The 15,939-nt window shown below is 43.7% G+C and overlaps 1 protein-coding gene across 1 annotated transcript in view; it reads right to left on the reverse strand.

The window, feature by feature from the left end:
• Positions 1–5,690, reverse strand: part of HOMER2 (homer scaffold protein 2) — a 99,063-nt gene extending 93,373 nt beyond the window's left edge. Inside the window, exon 1 of the mRNA XM_070762373.1 lies at positions 5,422–5,690. Coding sequence (XP_070618474.1) covers positions 5,422–5,543 — 122 coding nt within the window. The 5' untranslated portion in view covers positions 5,544–5,690. The remainder of the gene's footprint in view (positions 1–5,421) is intronic.
• Positions 5,691–15,939: the final 10,249 nt, after the last annotated feature.

The raw sequence follows: 15,939 nt of genomic DNA on the forward strand, positions 1-15,939 counted from the left end.
TAGATTTGTCATACGTTTTTTAATTATTGTTGTTAGCCGCCCCGAGTCTACGGAGAGGGGTGGCATACAAATCTAATAAATATATATGCCATATACATACATACACACACTCACATACACTCACATACTGTGTGTGTGTGTGTATATATATGTATGTCACATGTTTTTGCTGAATTTAAAATTTAAAATAGATTTTAAAGTAGAATTTAAAATAGATCTATCCTAGTCTCCCTTAATTTTAAATTCAGCAAAAACATGTCACACACACAAAATATAGTTTGTCGGCTATGAACAAATTAACTGCCTTGGAAATGGCCCTGGGTTGGGCCGAGAGGCAAAAAGGAAGCTGTGATGTACCAGGGTGATCATAGATTTTCACGGGTACAGGATTTGGGTTTCTTCCCGTGTAAGTTTCAGAGATTCCTGGTGACGTTTCCTCGTCGGAACGTCGCCAGGAATCTCTGAAACCTACACGGGAAGAAACCCGATATATATGTATATGGTGATTTCGACAGGAAATCAACCATTTGGTTCTTCCCTGGTAAAAGCTGATTCGGCAGCGAGCCTGTAGCGTAGAGGTTAATATCCTGCCTTGCATGCAGCACACTACAGGTTCAAATCCCAGTAGGGTATGCCTGTCTGATGAGACCATAACAAAGTTAAAATAGATCTACAGCAGTCTCCCTTCCTTTTCACATATCAGCAAAATTATGTGACCATGTAAATTATAGTTTGTCAACTATAAAACAATTTATCTGCCTTGGAATGGCCCCTGCATGGGGCCAAGAGGCAAATGAAAGGAAAGTTGTCCCCTCCCATATTTGGGGATACCAGGGTACATACATACATATATTTGCACACCTATGGACACATACACGTATACACATACACTTACTTTTGCAAGCTGTTGTGAAAAGTTTGGGAACTGCATTTCTTAGATTGGAAAAAACAGCCAGTTGAGAACTTAGACTTCTAAAGAGAATCTAAAGAGAACCAATGCTTTTAATGTTTTGATCGTTGTACTTTTATGCCACCGTAAGCTACCCAAAATCATTTTGGATAGGGAAGCAGATGGCACGTAATTAAATAAATAAACTCCAGGGTGACAATCTGCCGTTAGTTTTTTGTCCAACACTCTGCGCAGCTCATTCATATATGCCTGTTTATTTGGAAAGAAATCAGATGGCATTCAAGGGCTACTCCAAGTCAAATAGGCTCGGCAGCCTTGAACAAGCTGGCATTCTTAAAAGACACGAGGAACGTGCGCAAATCCTGAGAACCCACAGCCAGCTTTTGCAAATCCTGGCTTGCCCTACCGGAACTGGCGGTTTGATCCCACAGATTCACTAGGTTTGGTAAACAAATACTGTAATGGAGAGCTGCGGTGCTAAATTGGAATTTGCAGAAAAGATGTTGCCTCCGAGGAGATGCCAACCATGGGTGGGGAGTTACAAAGGAAGGATTCAGACATCAACCCTGCCTGGACAGAGAGAGAGAGAGCTAGTAAGGGCTCCCCAAATCGCCTTCTAGTTAAATCTCACAGGGTGAATTCAGACCAGCGATGGAGCCTTAGCCTAATGCATTTTACAGAGGTGTTGTGGAAATAATAATAATTATTATTATTTATTAGATTTGTATGCCGCCCCTCTCCGGAGACTCGGAGCGGCTCACAACCCAAAACGCAGTACAAATCCAACGCTAAAAACAATTTAAAACCCTTAATATAAAAACAGTTCTGGAGACCTCACCTACAAAAAGATATTGACAAAATTGAACGGGTCCAAAGATGGGCTACAAGAATGGTGGAAGGTCTTAAGCATAAAACGTATCAGGAAAGACTTCATGAACTCAATCTGTATAGTCTGGAGGACAGAAGGAAAAGGGGGGGACGTGATCGAAACATTTAAATATGTCAAAGGGTTAAATAAGGTTCAGTAGGGAAGTGTATTTAATAGGAAAGTGAACACAAGAACAAGGGGACACAATCTGAAGTTAGTTGGGGGAAAGATCAAAAGCAACATGAGAAAATATTATTTGACTGAAAGAGTAGTAGATCCTTGGAACAAACTTCCAGCAGACGTGGTTGGTAAATCCACAGTCACTGAATTTAAACATGCCTGGGATATACATAGATCCATTGTAAGATAAAATACAGGAAATAGTATAAGGGCAGACTAGATGGACCATGAGGTCTTTTTCTGCCGTCAGTCTTCTATGTTTCTAACAATCATACATCTCAGACAAACTTTGCGTAAAACGGAAACGGCCCGGGGGAATCAATTTCCCCATGCCTGATGGCAGAGGTGGGTTTTAAGGAGTTTGCGAAAGGCAAGGAGGGTGGGGACAGTCCTAATCTCCAAGGGAGTTGATTCCAGAGAGTCAGGGCCGCCGCAGAGAAGGCTCTTCCCCTGGGTCCCACCGGACGACATTGCTTCGTCGGCGGGACCCGGAGAAGGCCGACTCTGTGGGACTTAACCGGTCACTGGGATTCGTGTGGCAGAAAGCGGTCCCGGAGATATTCTAGTCCGATGCCATAAAGGGCTTTATAATATACAGTGTTCCCTCGATTTTCGCGGGTTCGAAGTTCGCGAAAAGTCTATACCACGGTTTTTCAAAAATATTAATTAAAAAAATACTTCACGGGTTTTTCCCCTATACCACGGTTTTTCCTGCCCGATGACGTCATGTGTCATCGCCAAACTTTCGTCTGCCTTTAATAAATATCTTTTTTTTTAAATAAACTTTAATAAATAAACATGGTGAGTAATAATCTAAATGGTTTCTAAAGGAATGGGAAATTGCAATTTAGGGGTTTAAAGTGTTACGGGAAGGCTTGTGATGCTGTTCATAGCCAAAAATAGTGTATTTACTTCCGCATCTCTACTTCGCGGAAATTCGACTTTCGCGGGCAGTCTCGGAACGCATCCCCCGTGAAAATCGAGGGAACCGATTTTCAACAAATCCAATAAATAAATAAATAAATAAATAAACACTGTATACCCAGGGAAGAAAGAGTAAGAACAATATATTCCACTGCACCAATGCATATTTTAATGCGAGATTCCGTACTATACCGGCTATCCCTATTTCACCCGGCAGCTATCCATCCTCTTCCACACACCCCCACTCTTATTTAAAGGATGCCCACCTGGGCTTAATCATTGCATAAACCCAGCAGATTGGAGCAACCCTTTGACTGCTGATTTATTGGTGGTATAAACTAAAGGAATCTGATGACGCTGGTACTCTGGGGGTGTGGGAGAGATCCCACCCTTCCAATGACAGCTCTTTAGCATCCTTGTTTCAGCTTTTTTTTAAAAAAAAAATTTATTGAATTTTTTAAAAGAGACAAAGACATACAACAATAAACATTTAAGGAGCTACCATTGCTCCTCTTGTCGTAGAAGTCTAACTAATACAAAAATATAAAAAATCCTAACTATATTCAGATCAAAGCAGAAATATCATACATGTAAGTTACATTCTTGATAATTTTAACTCTATACTTTCAATATTAAACTTACTAAATAAACTTTTTTATATTTTAAAATGTTCTGTATTTATACAAACAGAAAAAATAAGAGAAGAAAATTATTAGTAATACTATTCTATATTGTGATTGATTATTAGTACCATTTTTAAAATTCCACCAATCATATACTTTATCCCATATTTTATAATATTCTGTTTCAATTTGGTTATTTAAACGTTTAGTCATCATATCTAATTCTGCACATTCTATAATTTTTTTAAATACTTCAGTATCTTTTGGTATTGTATTTTCTTTCCATTTCTGTGCGAATACTATTCGTGCCGCAACCAATATATGTATTGTTTCAGCTGTAAGGAAAGCACCGGGCTTCTTCACAGCTCTTTGCAAGCCCTAAGCATTCAAATCGAAGCCAGCCATTGTTTTAACTCTTGGGAAGGTTGAAATCTGCAGGAAGGGGGCAAGGGAGGCAGCTCCAGAGACCAAGCCTTGAATTCAGGTGTGGCCTGCTACCACCCCCAAGGGTGCTGCAGCACAGCCTAAGCTTCGGAGAGCTTGTCTTGCCAAGAACAGCAGCTGGCAACAGGAAAAGCCACATAAAAACATAGAAACATAGAAGATTGACGGCAGAAAAAAACCTCCTGGTCCATTGACAGCAGAAAAAAACCTTCTGGTCCATCTAGTCTGCCCTTATACTATTTCCTGTATTTTACCTTACGATGGATCTATGTTTATCCCAGGCATGTTTAAATTCAGTCACTGTGGATTTACCAACCATCTCTGCTGGAAGTTGGTTCCAAGCATCTACTACTCTTTCGGTCAAATGATATTTTCTCACTTTGCTTCTGATCTATTCCCCAACTCACCTCAGATTGGGCCCCCCTTGTTCTTGTGTTCACTTTCCTGTTAAAAACACTTCCCTCCTGAAGTTATTTAACCCTTGGACACATTTAAATGTTTTGATCATGTCCCCCCCCTTTCCCTTCTGTCCTCCAGACTATACAGATTGAGTTCATTAACTCTTTCCTGATACATTTGATGCTTAAAACCACCGTTTTTGTAGCCCGTCTTTGGACCCGTTCAATTTTATCCATATCTTTTTGTAGGTGAGGTCTCCAGAACTGAGCACAGTATTCCAAATGGGGTCTCACCAGCCCTCTATACAGCGGGATCACAATCTCCCTCTTCCTGCTTGTTATACCTCTAGCTGTGCAGCCAAGCATTCTACTCGCTTTCCCTAACTACCTTTTCTAAAGTTTTAGAACCACCACCCAAAGGGCGCCAGAGAAACCTGCTCCAGATATCGAGAACCTTCAAGCCCCAAACTAATTTAGGTTGTTATACATTGTTTTACTATATGTTCGGAGCCGCCCCGAGTCCTCGGAGAGTTCAATTAATAAATTAATAAAATAAATAAATGAATAAATACATCTCTTCCGAGAGTCTACCAGCGATGGTGATACGAACATCTGGACGGCCTGCTCCGCTTTATATACCCGCCCACCCACCTCCCCGGGATCGCGCTTGGCTCCATCGGCTGGCAACCCTAAGAATACTTGGAACCGAACGGAGGGACGGTGCAACTTTCAAAGGAAAAAGGGGGATGATGGGAGTTGTAGTGGAAAGCAATGGCTAGTTAGGCAGCTCCGCTGGCTGAGAGCTCCGGGAACGGCGGACTGGCTGCGCGAAGGAAGGGAAGGATGGCCAGGGGCGCACGCCGGGGTCTCCGGTGGGCGCGCGGGGAGTCTCCAGAGGGCGCGCGGGGGTCTCCAGAGAGCGCGCGCGGGGTCTTCGGCGGGCACCGGCTTGGGGAAGGCAGCGTCCCTGCCAAACTCCGAAGGAACTCGGCCCCCCTCCAGGGTCTGCGCCCGAGGAAGCGCCCAGCCCAGCGGTTCCCCCTCCCGCCGACGCGCACCGCCCCATAGACTCACCCCATCTCCCGGCACTTGTCTCCGGCCCCGAAGGTGGGCGGCGAGAGCGCGCTGGCCGGCGGGGTCTCCTCGCCCCCTCGCTCGCCGGCGGCCAGCGCCGGGCGCGTCCCGACCTCACACATCCAGCTGTCCGAAGAGCGCGCGTTCCTTTGCGCTGGGGACCCCCGGGAGCTCTCCAAAGAGGCGCTCGCCTGGCAATGGCTAGATTCTGCCGCTGCACTGCGCGTCCCTTTGGAACCGCCGTCGGGGAGCCCCGGGGGAGCCCGCGCTCCGTCGGGAAGGGCCGAGGCAAAGCAGGCAGGCAGCGCGCTCCGGCGACGAGTCCCACCTGCTTTCGCCCGCAGCCGCCTCCCACTCGCGGGGCGGAGAGAAGCCGGCAGCACGCGGCGGGCAGGCGGAGATAGGGGCGGGCAAATCCGCGCCGGGTACCGCTGCTCTGGCTGCGCTCGATCCTGAACACACACACACACTGCCGCGCATCTGCTTGGCGCTTTCCCGGGGAAGAGGACGACGACGCTGCTGCGGGGGATCGGGAGGGTTTTTTCCCTCCCGGGCGTTGCACCAGGGCAGAATCCGAAAAGAGGTTCCTACTGATGGTGGCTAATTACACAAGAATGAATCCGGTTTGTAGGATGAACGTTTAAACAAGGAGATATGCAGTTCCCTCTTTTATCTTTCTCCTCCCGCGCGATTTGGTGTTTTTTGTTTTCAAATGCATCTTGAAAGCAACATCTTATGACACTTTAATCCAGGTATATTTTACTGAAATGGTATTGCTTCTAAAAGAAAATATATATATACTGTATATATATATATACACTGCTCAAAAAATAAATAAAGGGAAACACTTGAACAACACCATATAACTCCAAGTAAATCAAACTTCTGTGAAATCAAACTGTCCACTTAGGAAGCAGCACTGATCGACCATCAATTTCACCTGCTGTTGTGCACATTCGACTTTGTACAGAACAAAGTACTCAAGGAGAATGTTTCATTCATTCAGATCTAGGGTGTGTTCTCTGAGTGTTCCCTCTATTTATTTATTTATTTTTTAGCAGTATATATAAATCTAATTTTGTCCTCTGGCATTTCTACCAATTAATCTCAAAAAAAGGGGTCACCTATAAAAAATTTACGGATGACTGGTTAAAATGTATAATCATGTCTTTCACTGTAATATTTTTTTATTGTATTTATTTAATATTTTGTTTATTTAATATTTTATTGTAATACAGTGTTCCCTCGATTTTCACGGGTTCAAACTTTGCGAATAGCCTATACCACGGTTTTTCAAAAAATATTAATTACAAAATACTTCGCAGGGTTTTTTTCTATACCACGTTTTTCCCCGCCCGATGATGTCATACATCATCGCCAAACTAATAATTTTTGCAAATAAATAACAAAAAAAATAATTATTGTTAATAAATAACTATGTTTATAAATATCAGGATCACTAAGTGTCTTATTCAATGGTGAGTACCAGTAATAATGGTGAGTAAATGGTTGTTAAGGGAATGGGAAATGGTAATTTAGGGGTTTAAAGTGGTAAGGGATGGCTTGTGATACTGTCCATAGCCAAAAATGGTGTATTTACCTCCACATCTCTACTTTGCGGAAATTTGACTTTCGTAGGCGGTCTCGGAACACATCCCCCACGAAAATTGAGGGAACACTGTATATCTAAAGGTACGTGGACTTATGTATGGACTGAGAAAAAATAAAAATAAAAATTTGCAAAAAAAAATTAAAATATATTCTTGGAAAAACATGGTAGCGGGTGGTGGTGGAGGAGGGCAAAGCTCTCCACCTTCCCCAAGATTTGTCTCAACTGGAGGCGCAGGGCTGGCAGAGACTGGACCTCTGATTTGCCTTGGTTCCCTCCCTCAGCATGGCCAAATCAACTTCTGGCCTGTGATTTCCACCTTGCTTAGCTATGAAAGCTCTTGGCTTCTTTGTTCTGCGTTGAGATTGTTTTATACGATTGATTTCTGGTTTACGATTGTAACGATACTTGGTTGTTACCTTGGCTTTCTGCAAACCCCAATAGAAACATAGAAGATTGATGGCAGAAAAAGACCTCATGGTCCACCTAGCCTGCCCTTATACTATTTCCTGTATTTTCTCTTAGGATGGATCTATGTTTACCCCAGGCATGTTTCAATTGAGCTACTGTGGATTTATCTACCACGTCTGCTGGAAGTTTGTTCCAAGGATCTTTCAGTAAAATAATATTTTCTCATGTTGCTTTTGATCTTTCCCCCAACTAACCTCAGATTGGGCCCCCTTGTTCTTGTGTTCACTTTCCTATTGAAAACACTTCCCTCCTGAGCCTGATTTAACCCTTTAACATATTTAAATGTTTCGATCATGTCTCCCCTTTCCCTTCTGTCCTCCAGACTATACAGATTGAGTTCATGAAGTCTTTCCTGATAAGTTTTATGCTTAAGACCTTCCACCATTTCTGTAGCCCGTCTTTGGACCCGTTCGATTTGATCTATCTCTTTTTGTAGGTGAACTGAACACAGTATTCCAAATGGGGTCTCACCAGTGCTTTATACAGCAGGATCACAGTCTCCCTCTTCCTGCTTGTTATACCTCTAGCTATGCAGCCAAGCATTCTGCTTGCTTTCCCTACCGCCTGACCGCACCATTCACCCATTTTGAGACTGTCAGAAATCACTACCCCTAAATCCTTCTCTAATTATTATTATTATATTTATACAGGGAAATCTTGACTTACAACCACGTTTGAGCCCAAATTTTGTTTTGCTAATTCAGACCGTTGTTAAGTGAGCTTTGTCCCACTTGAGGACCTCCCTGGCCACCATTGTTAAGTGAATGACTTACAACAGTTGCGGCCCTTAATGAAACCCAGTTTGACACCCCTGATCTAAGTCATTCAACCAGAAAACTTTGTGGACAACGAAGGTAGCAGAACATAGTAGATCTTGTTTAGGAAGCTACACAGGGTTGGGCATGATGAGAATTTGGATGGGAGATTGTCAGGTTGCTGTAGGCCCGAGAGGAAAGCCAACAAAAACAGAACAACCCAAAAAACATCTAAAAATCTAAAGCATTTCCATGCTATTGCCAAGAAAACTGCACTGACTTGTTGGTCAGGTCAGCAGGAATCTAGCTTGACTTCATCAAAAATATCACCTCTTTTTAAAAAAAACAAATTCCCCTCCCAGTGCAATTCTCGTACATTCCTGGCACGCCAAAAATTTTCACACTACTGACATTGGGTGCCGTGCCAGCACTGGGTGCACAAAACCAACTTTCAAAAGAGAGACATGTTTTTCAGCAAATCAGGTTTTTTTATAAGTAAGACTGTTTTAAATTCAATTTTCAGCAGGCACCCGTTGCAATAAGAAAGAATCTGGTGACACACGAGGAAAGCACAAACAAAATCAATACCAAATCATGTTGCAGTAAAACAATAAAACCGAGCTGTAGTTAAAGGCAGCAGCTGTGCAAGGAAAATTTAGAAATACCACATTTAAAGCTGTTTAGAATGTGACATCTCGGAAGAAAAAAGTGTGAGACAAAATTATTTCTGCCTAGAAGGAAACCATAATCCCACAGAGTGGGCCTTCTCCGGGTCCCGTCAACTAAACAATGTCGGTTGGCGGGCCCCAGGGGAAGAGCCTTCTCTGTGGCGGCCCTGACCCTCTGGAACCAACTCCCCCCGGAGATTAGAACTGCCCCTACTCTCCTTGCCTTTCATAAGCTCCTTAAGACCCACCTGTGTCGTCAGGCATGGGGGAACTGAGACATCTCCCCCGGGCATATACAATTTATGAATGGTATGTGTGTATGTATGTGTGTTTAGAAAATGGGGTTTTTAAATGTTTTTAGTAGAAATTTAGATTTGTTATAAATTGTTTTTCACTTGTTGTGAGCCGCCCCGAGTCTGCGGAGAGGGGCGGCATACAAATCTAAATAAATAAATAAATAATCTACCAGGCCAAAATGCATTAGGCTAAATCAGTGTTTCTCGACCTCAGCAATTTTAATATATTTTATTTATTTTTATTTATTTATTTTGTCCAATGCACAATGAGGGTTTTAGTGGGTATATATCTATATACACATAATAAAATACATGATGAAGGTTATAGAGGAGATACTCATAGTAAAACATATCTAAGAAAGAATAGAAAAGAAGATAAAGTAATAGAACATATCAATGAAAGAATAGAAGAAGAGATATAGGAATAGAAGAAAGGTATAGGAGATATAGGAGAGCCCATAGGACAGGGGACGGAAGGCACTCTAGTGCACTTGTACTCGCCCCTTACTGACCTCTTAGGAATCTGGATAGGTCAACCGTAGATAATCTAAGGGTAAAATGCAGATCGTGCAAAATGCAGCTGCGAGAGCAGTCATGGGCTTACCTAGGTATGCCCATGTTTCACCATCACTCCGCAGTCTGCATTGGCTGCCGATCAATTTCCGGTCACAATTCAAAGTGTTGGTTATGACCTTTAAAGCCCTTCATGGCATCGGACCAGAATATCTCCGAGACCGCCTCCTGCCGCACGAATCCCAGCGACCGATTAGGTCCCACAGAGTGGGCCTTCTCCGGGTCCCGTCAACTAAACAATGTCGGTTGGCGGGCCCCAGGGGAAGAGCCTTCTCTGTGGCGGCACCGGCCCTCTGGAACCAACTCCCCCCGGAGATTAGAACTGCCCCTGCTCTTCCTGCCTTCCGTAAACTCCTTAAAACCCACCTTTGCCGTCAGGCATGGGGGAACTGAAACATCTTCCCCTAGGCATGTTTAATTTATATATGGTATGTCTGTGTGTGTGTCTGTTAGCATATGGGGTTTTTAAATATTTAAATATTTTAAATTTGTCTGATTGCTTATGATTTGTTTCTACATGTTGTGAGCCGCCCCGAGTCTTCGGAGAGGGGCGGCATACAAATCTAAGTAATAAAAATAAATAAAGTGTTGGGGGTTTGGGCCCCAACTCCCAGAATTCTCCATCCAGCATATTTAAACCATACTGTAACTAGAATGCAAACACAACCTGTGTAAAATAATAGAACTAGTTCGCTTTAAAAGCCCGTGACCTTTATATCTGAGATTAATTTATGCAGGGCCTCAAGTGGCAATTTCAGAGTGATCAGGATTACATTTTTTGAAGAATCCAGGCTATCTGGCTATCTGGGGGAAGAAATTCTAGTTCAGAAAAAAAAAATAACTGTTGAATCCTGAAAGAATTCCAAGTTTTTTCTCATCGTTAGGCCATGACAAAAGACTAAGTTCATGCATGATGCTAAGTCATGATTCCACGTGTTCCATTTTGGACACATGTACAATGTGAACCCAACCATTGAAATGTTCAAATTACAGGTGTTAGTAGTTGTTCTGTCTGGGTTCCCCCAGACCTCAACACCAACTGGAAAAAACAGCCAGACACTCTGGTAAAAGCCAAAAGTACTTTATAGCTGGAAAAAATAAACACAGAGGAAAACCTGTTCTTCCCAACAGACAGGCTATAATACTTTACAGCAGAGTCCTGATGTCCAGACAATACAGCAACCTTCTTGCTGGCACACCCACCCCAAGGTTTCAGTAGTCAAAGGCACAAACCAGGATTCCAAGACGCCAAAGTTCACAGCCAGGTCCCAAGACTCTCAAAGATAAAACTCCACAAGCCAGGAAGGGTAGGTCTGCCTTTTAGCCTTTCCAAAGAGCACCACACCCAAACCCAGCTGTTGCCTCTTTAATGCTGAAAGTACCTAGCCAATTGGTCCCTTCGCTGTGTAGCTCTTCTCTGTCGCAGATCAATTATGGCTTGTGCATTTTCCTCTAAGGAATCCAGGCTGCTTGCTGGGGAGAGCTCCCTCTGGGGGGGACTCTGGCTGTCCTCCCTCTTCTTCAGCCTGGGATTCCTCCTCCTCGTCTGCCTGCACCTCCTGTTCCTCATCCTCTCCCTCTGAGCTGGAAACCGACAGAAGATCAGCCGTTCCCTGAGGGGCCTCAGACGGAACCACAACAGTAGTTAGGCCTTGAATTACATCATTTCATTTAGTGACCATTCAACGTTACAACCGCACAGAAAAAAGTGACAGGAACATTTTTCACAGTGGACAGACTTAGAGTACAATGCTGGATTCTAACTGTCCAAATTCCAAAGTCCAGAAAGTCCACACACAGTCTTGAACAGGGAAACAGCAAAACCATTATTATTATTATTTATTAGATTTGTATGCCGCCCCTCTCCGTAGATCTTGACAAACTATGAATCAGATAAACTTCCACAAGGCTAAACCAGCATGCTGCTCTTTTTATCTGTCGCACTAATTACAGCAGCCCCACCCAACCACAGGTGGCCTCACTTATCTCCTGTAATAATCCTTCAGTTGTTCTCTCCTATGCATCACTCTATGCATGCGTGGGTCTGTCATAAGTTCTTGTTCATAATCCAGGGATGATAAGGATGATTGATCTCCTCCTGAGCTGCCTACCAAACTCCCCCCTTCCCTGCTACTCACGCTTCCTTCGTCAGAGGAGTCTTCGTCAGGAGATTCTATCGGGAGCAAAACAGACCTGTGGCGTGTGGATGTTTCCCCAACATCCACCTCCACATTCCTTGGGGCAGGAGCTGGGCCAGAGCCAACCACAACACTGACCAGTCAGGCATTTACAGTGGGGGGTGTCCCTCTGGCCTTCCTGCCAATCGGCTTAAAGCTCTTGATGCCAGACTTATGGTTAGGGGTCACCACAACATGAGGAACGGTATTAAGAGGCCACGGCATTATTTTATTTATTTATTTATTATTTATTTATTTTGTCCAATACATAATACACATTGAAAAGAATAGATATGTAATAATATAAATAAAGAAAAGAATAGAAGAAAAGATATAAAAGTATAGGTGAACATATATGAAAGGAAGAAAAGATAAATGAGATAAGGAGAGACAATTGGACAGGGGACGGAAGGCACACTGGTGCACTTATGCACACCCCTTACTGACCTCTAAGGAACTTGGAGAGGTCAATCGTGGATAGTCTAAGGGAAAAATGTTGGGGATTAGGGGTTGACACTACTGAGTCCGGTAATGAGTTCCACGCTTCGACAACTCGGTTGCTGAAGTCATATTTTTTACAGTCAAGTTTGGAGCGGTTAATATTAAGTTTGAATCTGTTGCATACTCTTCTGTTGTTGCGGTTGAAGATGAAGTAGTCACTGACAGGTAGAACATTAGAAAGGTTGAGAACCACTGCACTAAATCATTGTCTTCTGCCTTGCAGCAAAATCCTTTCTATCACTTCTAAAAAGGCATAAAATCACACTTGTGGTCAGCAGGCACACAGACCCTTAAACCAGAAGGATTACAGATGTTCTGCTTACAGTGGCAACTTAAAAGTGAAATTCTATCCCGGGCATGATATCACAATCCACCTCAGGAAGGTTCAGCCGTGTTTCATATCACCAGGGCCACCTATGCAATTACATCCCCTCCTCTGGTTACAAAACCTGCAGACGTTTTCAATCCTTACTGTGAAGCGCAGTTTGGAACTGAAATGCCGAGTTAAAACCATAAAAAGCATCCAACACAAGCAGTTTATTCAGACTCCATCTCACACAAAAGGCAGGTCGTTGTCTTCCAGCATAATTTTATTTATTGTATTTTATTTATTTATTTTGTCCAATACACAATGAGGATTTTAGTGGGTATATATCTATATACACATAGTAAAACACAGGATGAAGGTTATAGAGGAGATACTCATAGTAAAATATATATACTGTACTGTAATAAATAATAGAAAAGAATGTATAGTAATAGAACATATCAATGAAAGAGTAGAAGAGATATAGGAATAGAAGAAAGGTATAGGAGATATAGGAGAGCAATAGGACAGGGGACGGAAGGCACTCTAGTGCACTTACTGACCTCTTAGGAATCTGGATAGGTCAACCATAGATAATCCAAGGGTAAAGTATTGGGGGTTTGGGGATGACACTATGGAGTCCAGTAATGAGTTCCAAGCTTCGACAACTCAGTTACTGAAGTCATATTTTTTACAGTCAAGTTTGGAGCGTTTAATATTAAGTTTAAATCCGTTGTGTGCTCTTGCGTTGTTGTGGTTGAAGCTTAAGTAGTCGCCGACAGGCAGGACGTTGCAGCATATGATCTTGTGGGCAATACTTAGAGCTTGTTTAAGGCGTCTTAGTTCTAAACTTTCTAGGCCCAGGACTGAAAGTCTAGTGTCGTAGGGTATTCTGTTTCGAGTGGAGGAGTGAAGGGCTCTTCTGGTGAAGTATCTTTGGACATTTTCAAGGGTGTTAATGTCTGAGATGCGATATGGGTTCCAAACAGATGAGCTGTATTCAAGGATGGGTCTGGCAAAAGTTTCGTAAGCTCTGGTAAGTAGCGTGAGATTGCCAGAGCAATCCTATGTAGCTCCTTCTCATGCAATCATGCAGCAAGCAAACTTTGGGATCTGCTATCACCTGATATGGTGGTGGCCCTATCAGCTTGGTTGGCTCCCAAAAAGAGATGGACCAATTTATGGAACTCGTGGACATCCGTGGTTATTAGTCTTGGTGGCTGTGGAATTACCTCTAATGGCCATCTGTTGGACACCAGCTCAGATGGTCCATCCCTGTGAGAATGGACCAGATAGGTCTGATGCAACAGGGCACAGGATAGTTCTTTTGAGGTTCTTTTGTACCAGCTGTTTGCAGGTAACAGTAAATCAAGACATGATTTTTTTTTAGTAAGCCAAAGTTAAGCCAGGCTTCATATCCTGCACTAAGCCATCATCTTCTTAATCACACTTCATTCAGTAGTCTAGATTCAGCAATCCTAGGATTCACAGACCATGCTAAACCTAGATAAAACTATTCACTAAGGCAGTGTTTCCCAACCACGGCCACTTGAAGTCCAAATATCTTTCCAATGGCCAAGATTGGGAAACACTGCACTAAGGCTGCATTACTATTGCTATTAGTCTTCTCATTATTCCTATCATCCATTTCCTCCCACTTATGACTGTATTCATTTATTTTATTTATTTATTTATTCGATTTTTATGCCGCCCTTCTCCTTAGACTCAGGGCGGCTTACAACATGTTAGCAATAGCACTTTTTAACAGAGCCAGCCTATTGCCCCCACAATCCGGGTCCTCATTTTACCCACCTCGGAAGGATGGAAGGCTGAGTCAACCTTGAGCCGGTGATGAGATTTGAACCGCTGACCTTCAGATCTACAATCAGCTTCAGTGGCCTGCAGTACAGTGATCCCTCGATTATCGCGAGGGTTACGTTCCAAGACCTCTTGCGATAATCGATTTTCCGCAGTATAGTGGTGCGGAAGTAAAAACACCATCTGTGCATGCGCGCCCTTTTTCCATGGCCGCGCATGCGCAGATGGTGGAGCCGGGGAGCGATGAAAGCGCGGAAGCCGACAAAGATTGCTTTGAATGTCGGCTGCCCCTGCCCCCCCAGCGCGTCCGGCGCCCTCGCCGCTACCGCCCGCTCGCCGCTCGCCCGCCCGATCCACCCCTCTCACCGGCTTTCGGACACGGGTCCTCCTGCAGCAGCGATGCCGAGCAGATCAGCTGCTGGGCGGCCGAAGAAACCTTCCCTGGGTCTTCCCCGCCGCCCACGCAAAGGGGAAACCCCGATCTTTGGCTCCTCGCTGCTGCTGCGCTGCCGAGCAGATCAGCTGCTGGGCAGCCGAAGAAACCTTCCCTGGGTCTTCCCCGCCGCCCACGCAAAGGGGAAACCCCGATCTTTGGCTCCTCGCTGCTGCCGCGCTGCCGAGCAGATCAGCTGCTGGGCAGCCGAAGAAACCTTCCCTGGGTCTTCCCCGATCTTCGGCTCCTCGCTGCTGCCCGCCCGCCCGCCGCCCGCCGCTCAAGAGCAAGAGGGGGAGAGATAGAGAAAGAGAGAGAAGGAAAGAAAGAGATGAGAGAGGGAGGAAGAGAGCGTGAGAGAGGAAGAAGCAAGATAGAGAAAGAGAGAGAGAAAGATGAGAAAGGAAGGAAGAGAGTGACGTCATCGGGTGGGAAAAACCGCGGTATAGCAAAAAAATCGTGGAGTATTTTTTAATTAATATTTTTTGAAAAACCGTGGTATAGCGTTTCGCAATAATCGAGATCGCGAAAATCGAGGGATCACTGTACAGCACTCTACCTGCTGCGCCACCCCGGCTCCATATATGTATGATTGTATGACTCTAACCTGTTGCTTGTACCCTTACAATTTATATTAATATCGTTTCCTGGTTGCTTATTTGCATCCTGTGAGAATCATTAAGTGTTGTAACTCATGATTCTTGACAAATGTATCTTTTTTTTTATGTACACTGAGAGCATATGCACCAATGACAAATTCCTTGTGTGTCCAATCACACTTGACCAATAAAGAATTCTATTCTATTCTATTCTATTCCATTCCATTCCATTCCATTCCATGCTTAGAAAATGGGGTTTTTTAAATGTTTTTAGTAGAAATTTAGATTTGCTGAAATTGTTTTCTGTTATT

Source organism: Erythrolamprus reginae, chromosome 10 (genome assembly GCF_031021105.1).
Source record: "Erythrolamprus reginae isolate rEryReg1 chromosome 10, rEryReg1.hap1, whole genome shotgun sequence".
Classification (NCBI taxonomy): Eukaryota; Metazoa; Chordata; class Lepidosauria; order Squamata; family Dipsadidae; genus Erythrolamprus; species Erythrolamprus reginae.